General features: G+C 34.8%; 1 protein-coding gene across 3 annotated transcripts in view; it reads right to left on the reverse strand.

The window, feature by feature from the left end:
* Positions 1-16,209, reverse strand: part of ARAP2 (ArfGAP with RhoGAP domain, ankyrin repeat and PH domain 2) — a 250,761-nt gene that overhangs the window by 63,837 nt on the left and 170,715 nt on the right. For all 3 annotated transcript variants that reach the window (XM_023724771.1, XM_004389789.3, XM_023724772.1), the window contains exons 19-22: positions 14,106-14,269; positions 7,968-8,180; positions 4,232-4,337; positions 595-742 (exon numbers count right to left, since the gene is read on the reverse strand). In XM_023724771.1, coding sequence (XP_023580539.1) covers positions 595-742; positions 4,232-4,337; positions 7,968-8,180; positions 14,106-14,269 — 631 coding nt within the window. The remainder of the gene's footprint in view (positions 1-594; positions 743-4,231; positions 4,338-7,967; positions 8,181-14,105; positions 14,270-16,209) is intronic.

The raw sequence follows: 16,209 nt of genomic DNA on the forward strand, positions 1-16,209 counted from the left end.
AATACTGTGCTTATTTCCTCCCTTTTTATGTCTCTGAACCAAGAAATCATTCTTATTCTAGCAGTTGTCTGATAAAACATGAACATTTTAACTTCAAAAAAGAGCAAATAGAAAAGTTAAATAATTACAACAGAGATGTCTTAGTAAAAACCATTTAACTATAATATTTCAGAATTTTCCTTTTTTTCCAATAAAAAATAATAAGTAAAACCTTAAACTAAGTTCAATTACAGAATTTAACAGCCTGGTGTTTATTACCCAACTTGTGAAATTTATAACTTCACACCTCTAAGTAGACATAAAGCATACACATCCTGAAAAGGAAAAAGAAAAAGAAGAAACAAAAAACGTAAAAGCCCTATAAATAGAACCATTCTGTCCAGCAGACGCCAGATGGTAAGAAAGCTTTAAAAGGAGCCTGAATTTAAATGAATGGCTATAGCTTAAAAACATAGTCATATCTATAAAATTAAGGAGACTATAACTAGCTTTTATTTTTAAATATTCATAAAGACCTGAATAAAAACATCCTAAAACACGTATCTTTGTTTGCATCAAAACTATTTTAACAAGGGCAGGACACAAAATATTTACCTCAAATATTTCAACATAATTATTAATTAAGTCCTCGATTACATTCACTTCTTCACTAGTTTGTCCTTTAGTTTGAAACAAACAGGATGAAAAGGCCATGGCCAAATTATGAGCATTCATGTGATTGATTTCTGAGCATTTCTGTACCCTGTCAGAGAAAAATACAGCTCATTACGACTTGCTTCTATTTGAAAATTTCATAAAACTATAAGCCATAACACTCATGTATCATTTTTTTAAAAAACACACATATATTGAAGGCCTCCAATATAAAAGGTATAGTGATGATTCAAAGAAGAACGCATAGTTCTTTCTTCCAAGTAGTTTCCAGACTAGGTAAGGAAGATATTAGTACAAGTTACAAAGCAGTACTTGATTGTTGATTTAGAGAAGGGTCTGGACACATTCAAAGAATTCCAGACAACAGGAAAACCTGTGGCCAAGACATAAAGGTGTGTTTGAAAAAGTGTGAAAGTCTATGGGACTAGAGCATAGATGAAAAAGGTAAAACTGGACAGGATCTTAGTAGGAAACAAGGCAAGAGAGGTAGACGGGGAGGCGTATATAGCAAAGAGTTCCAAATTCCAGGTTCAGGTCTGGGCTCAGTTTTCAAGAATGTGCACAACAGCTTTGAGAAAGAATATCTGACAGCATGTGTTTGTTTGGTTATCTGAAATAGGATATTATGTCTCAAAAAGGAGACACTTGATTTTAAAAATACAACCGTACATTTCCTGGATATAAGAAGAATGGTTCTTTATAATGAAGTCATTTTTTCTAGATTTAGTTTCTTTATGTAATATAAGAAAGCTGGGCTAGATGATAAAATCAGGTCTCTTCTAGCTTTAGCTTTCTTCATGTTTCAGGAATCTCTGTCTTTGGAGAAGGGAGTTTTTGGGCCCATGCTGTCAGATATGATCAAGCAAGTCAACTCTCCCAATCAGTGGGTCACAACCCTCGGGTCTTACAATGAGCATTTAAAGTATTCACAAGTTAAAAGTAATACAAAATTACAACAGTCCCCCCAAGAAAGCAAACATCATATTAACAAAAATGCACTATATGAGAAGTGTGATGCATATGAAAATCTCTTTAATTCTATTTATTTGTCACTCACTGTGAATACAACAGCTGTTAGACTGCTTATTTAATTATATTTGAAGAATTTTAAATACAGGCTAAATAAAGGAGACCAAACTCTACCAAGTGAAGGGAATACAGCAAGATCAAGCTAAGTACTCATGTCTATAAAAGAGCATAGATTGTAGTAGGTACATAAAAAGTAAATAAATATGACAGCAATATATATGAATGCAAAACTCATAATAAAATGTTGAAGTGTATAGCAGAGACAGGTAAAGCAAGTGTGATCATCACATATGATTTACAAGATGCATAAGAAATGGGAAGTTAATAGAAGAGGATGGAATAATTGTGAAAACCCCTCTCATAACCACTGCTGTACTATTACTACACTAGATTATAAACATCTGGAATATTTATCTGCAATGTCTGCCTCTGTTAACAGAACCCAAACATCTCACAGCTAGACACTGTGGCTTTAATCATACTGTAGCTGAACAATAAATATTTGGTGAACAGAACTAAGTATTGTTAGTCATGGATTATTAGTCAAGAGAATGAATTAAATGCTAAGTCAACCTGATCTTATCCAACTTTTGACACTATCAACCAGCCTTTTCCTCCTTTAGACTTCTTTCTACACCATTCTCCTTTGGTACTCTGTTTCTTATCCTTAATCTCTGTGGTTGCCTTAATTTCTGGCATAAATGGGTGAAATATACTATTTCCTTTTCTTCCTTCATTTCTCTGCCCCCAGATGTTGGCATTCCCAAGTGTTCTGTGTTCAGCCTGCTCCTTCTTTTCTTATTCAGGCCCTCTATCATCAGAAGTCCGAGGAAATGGTTACATAATTTAGTCTCTATGCCTCTATTCTTCTTCCCAACCAACACCATCACAGGAGTTACTCTCCTAAAACAGATTTTATCAGTAACTCCTCATCACTTAAACGAATAAAATCCAAATGTCTTTCATGACCTACAAAGCTTTTCACAATCCCCTCCTGGCCAACTTTAACAGTCTCATCTCCTAGTACTCCTAGTTCCCAAAAGATACTCTTCACTCATTTTGCATACTAATCTTTCTTTCATGCCCAATTAATATGTCCTTTTCAATTGGGTCTCTATGAGTCGGAATCAACTGGACAGCAATTTTTTTTTTTTTCAAATTGAAGCATAGAAGCACTCCCTTGACCTCAGCACACAATTAATCACTTAATCTCTCCTCTATAAATCTGTATCACATACTAAATTTGTCTATATTAAGATTTATCCCAATATCTCATAGGCATAGAAACGGGACTACATATTATACAGACTCTATTTGCATGATACAATAAGAAAATCAGTCTCACAATAACAGATTTTTACTCAGAGCGACCCTACAGGATGGAGTACAACTGCTTCACAGGGTTTCCAAGGAGCAGCTGGTGGATTCGAACTGCTGACCTTTTGGTTAGCAGATAAGCTGTTGACCACTATGCCACCAGGGCTCCATATATGAGAAGTAGTAGTTAGAAAAGGCAGATAAAGAGAAAAGAAAACAAACTATTGACAATTTCTAAATCTAGATTCCAAATAAGGTACTGTTAGTAGAATTCAAAGGAGACCTGGTAGCACAATGGTTAAGCGGTCAGCTGCTAATCCAAAGGTTGGCAGTTCGAATCTACCGAGTGGCTTCACAGAAGAAAGTTCTAGCGATCTTCTTCCTTAAAAACTGCAGCCAAAAAACCCTCTGAGGCAGTTCTACTCACACATGGGGTTTCTGTGAGTCAAAACAGACTCAATAGCACCTAATAACAGTGAAATTCAGCTTCACAGAAACACTCAAGGGAGTATTTTATCTATGTAGTAAGCTACAAAAATTACTCTTTTAGCAAAATTTACATGTAAAGTCTTATTAAAGTTTGTATAATAATTCTTGCCAATAGAGAAATAAACAGACAAATAAACAAACCTTTAGTTTTAACTGAAAAGTTTATTTTCACACATCCTCATCCCTCAGACCTCATTTCTCATGTCACCATTATGCTCCTCCTATCTTACCAAATGCAGGGGGACTCCATGTTCTGACATAGACAGTGTTTTTACCTTTTAAAATTTCCTCATCTGATCAATGGTCTGACATCAAAATTGGTAAATTAAGTAATAATAAAGAGGTGAGAGGTTATAAACTGTCTACCACAAGAAAACATTGTGCTCACAGTGAGATTCCTGCAATAGAAGTCTGTCCCTGTACTTCCTCCCTCTCCAACTGCCCTCCCAAATGAGTTCTGAAATTCTTGCCTATGCAGTGCATGCACTGGAAGAAGCTCTATTTGATTATTTCTGACTCATTTAAGAAATTCTCTAGTATTACTTTTCTGTATGTGTAGGTTAGTTACACAAAAGAGAAGCTAAAGTGATAGTTTAACAGGAATTTCATTCTGAAAGAGTTTTTAAGATATGGTGAAAGACTCAGTCACTTGCAGAGGGTTAAACACACTTTAAATTTAAGAAATAATAACTTATTGAATACCACGTTTGAAATGTCTAGAAGAATTCATGCATCCACCCACCTGTAAAGGTGTTCAATTACAGCTGCCAGCGTGGCTCGATTGACCACTGGAAGAGAACGTATAAATGTGCCGTACTTTTTAATTCTTTCCTTGTCATCTTGTGTATCTGGAGAAAACAGAAAATCTTTAGGCCTACCTTGACACGGTAAATAATGATCTGTAGTATAAATTTGCCTTTTAACAGTATTTTAAAACAATATTCATAATTGTATTTCAATAAGTGAACAAGAAGATTTTAGTAGAAAAATATTCAAGCTGATAAAGTAATTACCTACAATATGGAAAAGCATGTATTTACATAAAGATCCCATGGCTGTATGCTATAGTTATTATACTTTATAATTAAAAATAAAGCACTTTTTGAAACTGTTGAACTTCACTTCTCAGGAATACATTCAATTAATTACTCAAATTAAAGTACAAATTAAAGAGATAAGCCAAAAGTATTTTAACTCCTGCTATGGAAAGGTTTCGTTATTTACATGTGAAAAATGACATTTCTGATTCTCTTCTCCTTATGAAATCATAAAACTCTTCTCAAAGTTATGAACCATCCCAGAGCTAGGAATTGCCTGCATTACTCCTCAGATCTATGTACAGGGCCACTTACCAGTCCTGTTAACTACTCAGACAAGATGAAGGGACAATCAGAGAAGCCATGTGCAGGCCATAGTAACTGTGATCCAGACTCAGAGGATGGACCCTTGACACTGTCGTGGACAGGACTTGGTTGGTTTGTGGAGAAAAAGATGAGGAGGAGTTACCAACCACTCTCCTGACTCCAAGATGTCAAATACCTAGAGAAACTAGAGGCAGGATCCCTCAAAGGTTTAGACCCTAGAGGATTCAGGGTGGCAGTCTGATCTAACCTCTTAGCTGACAGGGGAGATAAAAGACCATTCTGCAAATAAATAACTTGAGTTGACCCTAACTGAAGGGGACTGCATTCATACATTCCCTCTCAATTCTCAACTACATTTGGAAACATGACTTTTCAGTTCCTGCATAGCCCTAGCTATTCTATTCACAGAAAGCCAGCGGCACATTGCTGATTCTTTAAAAGCCCATGGTCACTTGTAAAGGCATTAGGATCCCTGGGGATGTAAGAAACTCCCTGACACATTTTTCAAGTATACACCTCTTCCAAACTGCAACCGATAATCTCTTTTGTAGCCTGCACATGAGATGTATAAAAGTTAAACATGGTCAGATTGACTTAACAGCACAGTAAATGATTCTCTAAAAACAAAGGGGGAAAAAAATCCACATTATATTTCTAGACTAAACTGAAAATGAATTCAGAATTATTTATGATCCCTGATATAGTCCAGGCTGGAGTCCTGGTCGCACAGTGGTAAACAGCTCAGCTGCTAACCAAAAGGTCAACAGTTCAAATCCACCAGCTGCTTCTTGGAAACTCCATGATATAGCTCTACTCTGTCCTATAGGGTCGCTATGAGTAGGAATCAATTCGATGGCAACTGGTTTTTGGTAATATAGTCCAAGGAGCGCCTAGGTGGTGTAAATGGTTAAGCACTGGACTACTAAACGAAAGGTTGGCAATTCAAACCCACCCAATGGTGTCTTGCAAGTAAGGCCTGGTAATCTGCTTCCAAAAAGTCACAGCCTTGAAAACCCTATGGAGCAGTTCTACTTTGCACACATGGGATTGCCATGAGTTGGAACTGACTCAATGGCAATAACAACAACAAGAAGAATAATTCAAATATTTATCCTCAAGTCATCCAGTTCCTAATTGTAGGGGTAACTGTATTCATTCAATAAAATTTAATTAATACTATATTAATAACAAATGTCCTACAAACTCAGTTAGTATATATTTTCACATATCTTATAAGAATAGATAATATTGAAAAAATAATGCTAAACCATTTGAAAGTAAAACTCAGGAAAAGATTTCAGGTCATATAAAAAACACAATGAGTAATTTAACTTTGTACAGAAGTCAGACAATGTAAAGGTTCTTAGAAGAATAGGTCATATATCATGTAAATATGTGGTATGCCACTGCAAGGCAGTCTTGGACTTGGGTCTCTAGGACCCTAGAGAGTTCTCCTATAAGGTCACCCAGAGATTTCTGTATATCCTTGTCAGAACAAAGATAAGACACTTTTGGTGGGTCTGTATGAGCTATAATGGATCTAAATGCAAAGGATTTAAGGATATTTAGCCCAGGATTCAAATTAATCTCCAAGGGAATTCTCAAAGCATTTATAGCCAGGTGAAAAGCGAATACATTCCTCTGACACATGCCTGCCGCTTGCCTGCCAACTACTTCCTCCTGGAAGATGACAACAGTAAAGACCTCTTTATCATTGGATCTGACAACTTCAGCAAAAGCCTTCTGATACAGATTTTTGACACCTGATTTTACAAAGACAAAAGATAAGTCCTTGTAATATAGGTACTATAACCTCATAGTTATAAATTACAATAAAATCTGCTAAAAAAATGAGGGTGTAAGTAGCTGGGCTTAAAGAAATGCATCTCATTCCACACATTACATCCAAAAGTATACAATCAATCAACTTTTCTTGTGATTAGAGTTAACCCCATTACTTTGAAAAATCTTGGGAAGGAAATGACAGACTTCTGAATTAAGTAGTTAAATATGAAAAGCTTTATTTTAATAACAATATTACTCTCGTTTTACTAACCCTAACAAGGTTCATTCCTTGAGATAATTTTCAAGCTGTGGATGTTTTATGACACAATTCATAATTAATCTCTTCAAATGTCATTTACTTAAGTTTTAGACTAAACAAATAGTTTAAGTTAAAAAACCTATTTTTCAACAGAGTATCATACAGTCAAACTTAAAGCCCATTTTATAAAAATTCTTGAAACATTAAATTTACAAAAGTAAAATAGATTGGTAAATTATGGTATAATTCAATAATAAATTTAAAAAACAAAAAATATTAAGACAAAATTACAATTTTGAAAACTTTGTAGAAATATGGGAAATGTTTGTGGCATATTAAGTAAAAATAAAGAAGCTATATATGTAAATTATTCATATGTGGGGACAAAGACTATAAAATACATGCAAAAAACAGCTTTATTAGAAAGATGAGATTAAAGGCAACATTTATATTTAAAGTCTTTATTGTAATATTGCAATAAAAAGAGCTGTTATGAATTAATGGATATAAAAAGGGGTTTTACTGAAATCAGCTTGTCCCCATGAGTGATAACTACTTTTCTAGGATCATTTCTTAAATAGGTTCTATTATAGATTAGTAAAGCTTCTTTACTTCATTAGACAGCATCTAGGGTAAATGAAGTTAGAAAGAATGAAAAAAGTGTTATGAACACTAAAGAGGTAGAATAAATCATAGAAGAAAAGCAAAAGGATCATATGGAGAAATCTTACAAAACTAATCTTCTATTAAACTCTTCATTTTATCCTTAATGAGAAATTAATAGCATACATGGATTTGAATATGGTACTTCCAAATTTAAAACAAAGTAAGCATTAAGAAATTTATTGAAAACTAAGTATATAAAACACTATTTAGCAATTATTATTAGCTTTAATTTAGCTTTCTTTTGTGGTAGAAACAAACAACTGTTAACATTTCACAAGTTCTGTTTGAAACCATTATGCACATTGTTCAATTAAATCTTCAGATTATCAAAAAAGATTGAAGAAAAAATCTAAGTATCAAATTAAAAGGTAAGCATTTATTATGTTCTACATTATATGTATTACCTAAGGCAGAGATCCAATATGGATAGAGCTCCTTGGTAAGAAGTGCATCGTCAATGTCAGAGAGAAAACTTTTCAACACGCCTGTAACATCCTCAAGCTGATGTTTTCCAGCCCTCAGCTTAAAACTTCGTGCGTCCTTTTTGAAACTCTCCAGGAGTTCACTTACGTGCAAAGGATCACCATTCTTTTGATAGATATATTTGCTTCCTAAACCTTTGTTTTCAAATAAAGGTAATAAGAAGAAAAAATGTTAGTTTAAAATCAAAATCTACTTTGATATTTAAAAAAAATAGAGCAAATTTTTGCATTAGGATGATGAACAAGATGAAGAAATCATTACCCAAAAGAGCTGACATAAACACGTATGCAGGGAGAAAGTCTTTATTGCCAATTTTAGTCATTAGCAAACCTGATGAACCAATATTCCATCCTCAGCTTTTAGCAAGCCCCTGATCAGTCCTTTCTCCAGTTCTCCATAGCATCTTTTTCAAGTGCTCTTTTACTTCAAGTGACCTATCTGCCCTTACTCTACCAAAATCTAACCTTGCCTCCAGTTTTACAGACTCTCTGATATCAAGGCTCTCTTATACCAAGTTCCCCAACTTCCTGCTCTCACATTGGTATATTAGTTTTTCCCCACCTGCACCTTATTCCAGATGAAGAACTGGGTCATGTCCATTTCAAAGTTACTGAGTCATCAAGTGGCCAATATAAAGAGGAGTAGTAGCAGTGAGTAGGAGGAGAAGTGGTGGTGATGGGAATGATGATACAAATAGAAAATCCTCCTTTCTTCCCTCCTGGGTCTCTTGTCCCTCTTCCTTTCAAAATCAAGCTACGTTTCCTATATTTATTCTTTCTAAGGTTTTACATCCCTGTATTCCTTTTATCACATAATGTTGCTTCTGTGTTCAATTCCCACTCTATTGGAACCATCTTCATCTGGAACAGAAGTGATTATTTTTTAGATGCTTTTATTTCTTTCTTTTTTTTTATCTTATGAGAACATCCTGCAGCTTTTGACATGAGAAATTATTTTCTGTTAAAATTCTTTTAATCCCATGGCTTTATGACATCACGATCCCACATCTCTATTTCCTTCTTCCGTGGCTACTCTCCCAGTCTTCTGTTATTCAGCTTATCTAGGACTAACCAATGATACCAGGAACCCATCCTCAATTCTTTTTCTCTTTCCCCCTCTACAAAATCTTCTGGGTAACTTCATCCAACCTCATTGCCTCAATTACTACATACACATTTTTGCCCAGGTTTTAATTTCTAGAATTACACCCCCACAAATACCATCTACATATGCATATACACATATATCACATATATACATATAAATAAACAAATCAAAATAAGAAGAATTAATTCTCCTGTCCCCTCCACCATCTCACTTCCAACCTCAACATGTTCTTCATCTTGTTCCTCTATTTTAATATATGGCATTACCTTCTCCTCAACCTTTCACAAGTCAAACCTTTCTTTCTCACTCATTAAAAAAAATTTGTATGTCATGTATACTCTTCATCATGTTCTCTCTCTCAAAACTGTCCCCTTCTTTCCATCCACATGCTATTATTTTGTGCACTCAATTCCTCACTACATTTTTCACAATTTCCTATCTCCATTTTTGGGCAGCCCTCCAATGTGCCTCTACAACGATGACAGAATGATCTAAGATACAAGTCTGTTGGTGTTACCACAGTGCTTAAAAATATAAATACACCATTTCTTCACTTACTATCTTGTTATCCAACATTTTACTTTTACAATAGTAAAAAATCTACTACCCTACTATTTTGTGCATTAATGACATATATCTGGCAGTAATGAACATTAATGCCAAGGTTCGAGGTGAGAATAACACTGACTTTGATGGTTATGAGGTAACTTGGCTGGGCTATGATTTTCAGTAGTTTGACAATTACATAGTGATATAATCTGGCAGTTATATAATGATTTAGTCATCCTCCATTTTCGCATAACACCGATTTTGCATAATGACCTGGTCTTTGGAACCTAACCATGTTGATAACTGAGAAGAGGGTGTACTACCATCCCAATTGCCTATATGGAAAAAAATTGAGGACTTTATAATGATAAATGAGACCCTACATTAACTGGCCTAACTCTCCTGCCTCTTTTATCCACATCTTCACACACTAAGCGCTGGTCACATTTAACTACATGAAGTTCCCTGAATAATCTTTTCTGATGACTCTGCACCTCAACACACCTTGTTTTCTCCTCCTGGAATCCTTTCTCCCTTCTGCGAACTAGTTTCTATTTTCCCTTTAGACTCAGTGCACCATGTCTCACTCATAGGGGCCTCCGTGACTACCCCTAGTCTGGATGAAATTTATCTCCATATCATGAACACCTATAGCAATCCCTGAATCTCTCAACCCTGGAATTTTTTTAAATGAGATGTAGCTGTATGCCCACTTGTTTGTCTTTCATCTATAAATCTATAAACTCCTGGAAGGCAAGAATTATGTCTTGTTCTCTGTATACATACAGCACCTACACAATGCTTTGAAGAACTCAGTAGGAATTCAGTAAATGAATGCTGAATGCAAGAATAAGCAAATTCAACAAAAGACAAGTGTGACTAAGTTTCTGAGAGATTATGGTCCAGCTGAGTAAATTTTTAATAACTAGTACTCTAATAAATTAATTTAATATGAATCTGAACATAATTTTGTTTATACAAACTAATTCCAGCCAAGAATTGTTGTTAGGTGCAATTGAGTTGATTTCGACACACAAGAACCAGATACTGCAATTCATAAAAATAAACAAAAAGCAAAAAAGAATTTAAACCTAAAACATACTGTGAACTCAGTATTCTGACTAAGTTAAAACCTTGACACTACAAGCATAGATTTTAAACCAAAGGTTAGGGTAAGTTAAAAATAACTGCTATACTTTTTTTTATTGTGGTTTCATATATGTATGTATATATATATGTATATATGTGTGTGTGTAAATAGGTACATATATATAACAAAAATTATGCCATTTAAACCATTTTTAAGTGTAGAATTCAGTGACGTTGAATATATTCATCATGTTGTACAATTACACTACTGCCTATATCCAAAAGTTTTTCATCACCCGAAACAGAAACTCAGAATCCCTTAAGGAATAACTTGCCATTTTCCCCTCTCCCCAGCCCCTGGTAACCACTAATAAACTTTTGTGTCTATGCATTTGCCTATTATAGATATTTCATAAAAGTGAGATCATATAATATTTGTCCTTTTGTGTCTGATTTACTTCACTCAGCATATTTTAAGGTTCATCCATGTTGTAGCATGTATCAGAACTTCATTTCTCTTTATGACTTAATATTATTCCATTGTATGGATATACCGCATTTTGTTTATCCCTTCATTTGTTGATGGACACTTGGGTTGTTTCTACTTTTTGCCTATTGTGAATAATGTTGCAATGACTATTGGTGTACAAGTATCTGTTTGAATCCTTGCTTTCAAGACTATTGGGTATATACCTAGGAGTTAAATTATTGGGTCATATGGTAATTCTATGTTTAACTTTTTGAGGAACTGTCAAGATGTTTTCTACAGAGGCCGTACCACTTTACATTCCTACAAGCAATGCATGAGAGTTCAGATTTCTCCATATCCTCTCCATTTGGTTATTTTTCATCTTTCTGATAATAGCCATTCTAGTGGGTTTGAAGTGGTATCTCATTGTGTTTTTTTAATTTTGTTTTTATTGTTGTTGAATATATACACAGCAGAACATATATCAATTCAACAGTTTCTACGTGTGCAATTCAGTGACAATGATTACTTTCTTTGAGTTGTGCAACCATTCTCACCCTCCTTTTCTGAGTTGTTCCTCCCCCACTAACATAAATTCACTGCCCTCTAAGGTTTCTATTTAATCTTTTGAGTTACTGTTGTTAATTTGATCCCATACAGATAGTTCTTAAAAAAAGCATAATGCTCAAGGCAGATATTTTTTAGAAGCTAAGCTAAACTACTCTTTGGTTTTAAGAAGACTTCAGGGGATATTTTTGGTTCAAGGTTTAAAGTTTATCTCACGGCAATAGTTTCAGGGGTTCATCCAGCCTCCATGACTCTAGAAAATCTAGAGTCCAGGGGAACGTGAAATTCTGTTCTAAATTTCCCCCCTTTTGATTAGGATTCTTCTACAGAATCTTGGCTCAAAATAAAAATAACTGCTATCTTGAAAGCCCTGAGTCAGCCACTTGCACTGTGCTTTTCTAGGTTCACATCAAATCTTCCCTTTTACACATGCTGAAAACATTGGGACTTTTCCCCATGTTCTGCTCATTAAAAAAAAATAATAATAACAACAAAAAGAATACATAAACAGTATTTCATTGGCTTTATTATTTTTATATGCAAGTTAATTCGCCTTGTGCTAGAGTAATAAAGAAGTTATAATATATGAAATTTAGTTGAAAACAATCTAATGCTTCGTGATTTTAAATTCAAATCAATGCCACAAGGAAACTTCTGATTTCCCTAGAGGAATATTAAATTGACTACACTGAAGCTAGTCAAGTTATTTTAATCATTTGTCAGTTTAAGAAAGACTCTATGCCACTATGAAAAAAACATTATATGAAATTTCGCAATGCTCTTGCTAAAACATACTATGTGTGCAATTCACATACACCTGCAAAACTCAAGTGCTCTAAGACTGAATGACTGTAAGAAATGAAAACAATCACCTTGTTTCTCTTCCATTTTCTAATAAACAGATGATTTAAGAAAAAATATAAACAAACTATCATAGAAAGGAACTTCATATAGTAATGTTCATGTAAGTGATCACATATATATTTAAACATATATAATACCAACATAAACACAGTGAATCGGGACATTAATGATAATTGTACTTGGATTACATACAAAATAAGTAAGATACTTAAAATGGCATCCCCCAGAATAAAAAAGAATATACACATACATAAATTTATAATTTCCTAAAATCATTTTCTTCATAGCATTTGTCATTTTCTGAGATTCTGCCACATATCAGTTAACTGTCAGTTTCCCATACTAGAACATAAGATCATGACTTTGTCTTTAACTTTTTACCCTACTGCTGTATTTCTAGTACTGAGACCAGTGGCTGGCATACAACAGGCACTCAATAAAAGGAATGAACTGATAACACAATGTTTTACTGCAGTGCTCTCACTGATTACAACTGCTTTTCAAATTAAAAACACCCAAAGACGCCTCTGATATTATGGAAGCAAAAAAAGTTAAGACACCTTTCAAAATACCAGATCAATCAGTTTACTTTTTCCACATTTGTAATCTAAACAAATGGCATTTATCTACAGATTTAGAAGTGTAAAACATTTTTATATTAGAAATACATTTAAGAAATTTCTTTTGGAGTATTAAGGAAATGTAACAGAAAGAATGAATTCAAGGGATTCATAATAATTTGAAAATATACACGAGCAATAAAGGTTACTTTACAGGCATATCTAAAATATTTAATAGCATATTAAAATTTAACATGCTATGGAAATATACAGGTGGATATACAGGCATAGCTCAGGTTTTTTTTTTTTTTTACTTGCAGATTGTTTATAAAAATATCTGTTGTAAATAAGCCAAAATATTAAAATTATTTAATATAAATATGTGACCTATAGCATGTTAAATAAAATACACACACACATTGTATGCACGCTCATGAAAAGCAATTTCTTTTATATATTATTCCATAGTTCACACTTCTAAAAACACGCTTAGCACATTGAGTTACTCTGGGCTTTTTTTCTAGGCTTGTAATCTCTGAAAAATAGTCTTTTATCTACTATTTTTAACCTATGTTTTACAGTATAGGTTTTTTTCAATATGTTACTTAAAAATTCTATGCATGAAAGGAAGAAGGAAATGGTAAATATAACTATAAAACGAAACAGTATACAGTTTGAATGAGTTTTACTGGGAGAAGGAACAGCAGTTGACTGAACAGTGACTGTTTTTATTTTTCACTGGTGTACTTAACAAATACAAAGGACTTTAATTTGGTCCAATAGAGGTACCACTTAAAAACTGTAAGAATGATACTGAGTTCTGGGGGTTGAGTTAAAAACTCTGTGATACTTACCGTACTGTGTAACAAATGCTACACAGCTGTTCACGATAATGGGAACGTCGTTTTTGCTGAGCTGCTGATCTTCTAATGCATTACCATCTGTACCTGCTGCTTTTTCAATTGCAGTACGCCAGATTGTGAAATCCAACTTGGTATGTCCATGGATGTATAATGTTCTGTAAAGTTTAAAAAGCATTTCAAATTGAATATTTCAAAAAAAAAATCTTACTTCAAGATAGATTACACTTAAACCCATATTAACGTGCTCCTGTCTCATTCATCATAAGAAAAACTCTCCCATTACCCTCCATCTACCATTAGCTTTCATTCAATCTCTTTTTTGCGTATATAGTCGTGCCTCTCTATAGAGTAGAGGAATTTGTGATCTCACCTTATTTCATTCTCAAACCCCCGTTATTCTGTTTCTCAATAACTAAACTGAAACTGTCCTAGCAAGCATGATCAGTGACTTCGAATGGATATTTCTGGGTGCACTTTTCAAGACTTTAGAACTGATGATGATTCCATTTCTTACAAGGAGGAAAAATTACTATCCAGTTTGGCTTTTAGAGCACAGTTCCTCCTGCCTTTCGTCCTATCTTTCTGGTCTCTTGGTCTGTTTCCCAAGCTTACTTCCTCTTTCTGAATAACAGGGTTGTAATCAGTATACCCACAAACTCCAAGGACTCTCCAGGGACATGTCATCATGGCCAGTGGTTTCATCTCCCCTATGAAAGTTGGTAACTCCCAGATCCCTATCTCTAAGCTATAACTTTCTCTCACAAATCAGATCTCCATGTGACTGAAAGGCAAGATCATACAGCAGTTAAGAGGGCGGGAACTACAGCCAGATTTTCCAAACTCAAAGTTTAGCTCTGCCATTTACATCCTTTGTGACCTTGGACAAGTTTTGTCATCTGTAAGATGAGGATAATAATAGTACCTATCTATCAAAAACCCATTGCCATTGAGTCGATTTCTACTCATAGCAACCGTATAGGACAGAGCAGAACTGTGCCATAGGGTTTCCAAGGCTGTAAAGCTTTATGGAAATAGACTGCCACATCTTTCTCCCACAGAGCAGCTGGTGGGTTTGAACTGCTGATGTTTGGGTTAGCAGCCAAGTGCTTAACCTCTGTGCCACCAGGGCTCCTTGTACCTACCTAAGCACTCAGTAAGTGTAATAATAACATTTAAGTAATAAACAGTAATAATAATAACTAGGATTTATTTTTGGACATTACCTTAATGAGCAACAGGCATCTCAAACATTTCTCCTTCACCATACTAATCTGCCCTTGGCACCATTTGTTTAAAAAACAAAAAACAGTTGTCCTTGAGTCAATTCTGACTCAAAGCGACCCTATAGGACAGAGCAGACCTACCCCATATGGTTTCCAAAGAGCAGCTGGTGGATGCAGCCGAGCGCTTAACCACTGTGCCACCAGGGATCCCTTGGCACCACAATTCCCCACTAATCCTACCAGGAATTTAATTAATTGTGGGTTGGTTTCTTTCCCCAGTCACTGCCACATACATTTAGTCACAAAATTCTGTTGACTCCAGAGTTCTGGCATCTCCACTCGGTCTTCAACTCATTCTAACATTACCTCACTGCATGTCTTCATACTGCTTGTTTAGGTCATTACAACTCCTAATAGAATCTCTTTTCCTGTTCTCCATCCCTTTAATCCCTATTCCTCATTGCTGCCAGAATGATCTTTCTAAAATGCAATGCTAATGATATTACTTCTTAATCAATGTCCTTCTACAGCTCCTGAGATTTCAACACTAAAAGGCCTTTGAAATGTGGCCCTTATTTTCCCCTCCAAATTTATCTGACATTCCTCTACATTCAAGACAATCAAGGAGGGAGGGAGAAGGGGGACTTGTCTTTGCAACAAATATTTCCTATTCTTTTTTTATTATTACTATTGTACTTTAGATTAAGGTTTGTTTACAGAACTAGTTTCTCATTAAACAATTAGTACACATATTGTTTTATGACACCGGTCACCAACCCCACGACATGTCCACACTCTCCCTTCTCAACCTTGGGTTCCCTATTACCAGCTTTCCTGTCCCCTCCTGCCTTCTAGTCCTTGCCCCTGGGCTG

This window comes from Trichechus manatus, unplaced genomic scaffold (genome assembly GCF_000243295.1).
Source record: "Trichechus manatus latirostris isolate Lorelei unplaced genomic scaffold, TriManLat1.0 scaffold00259, whole genome shotgun sequence".
Lineage (NCBI taxonomy): Eukaryota > Metazoa > Chordata > Mammalia > Sirenia > Trichechidae > Trichechus > Trichechus manatus.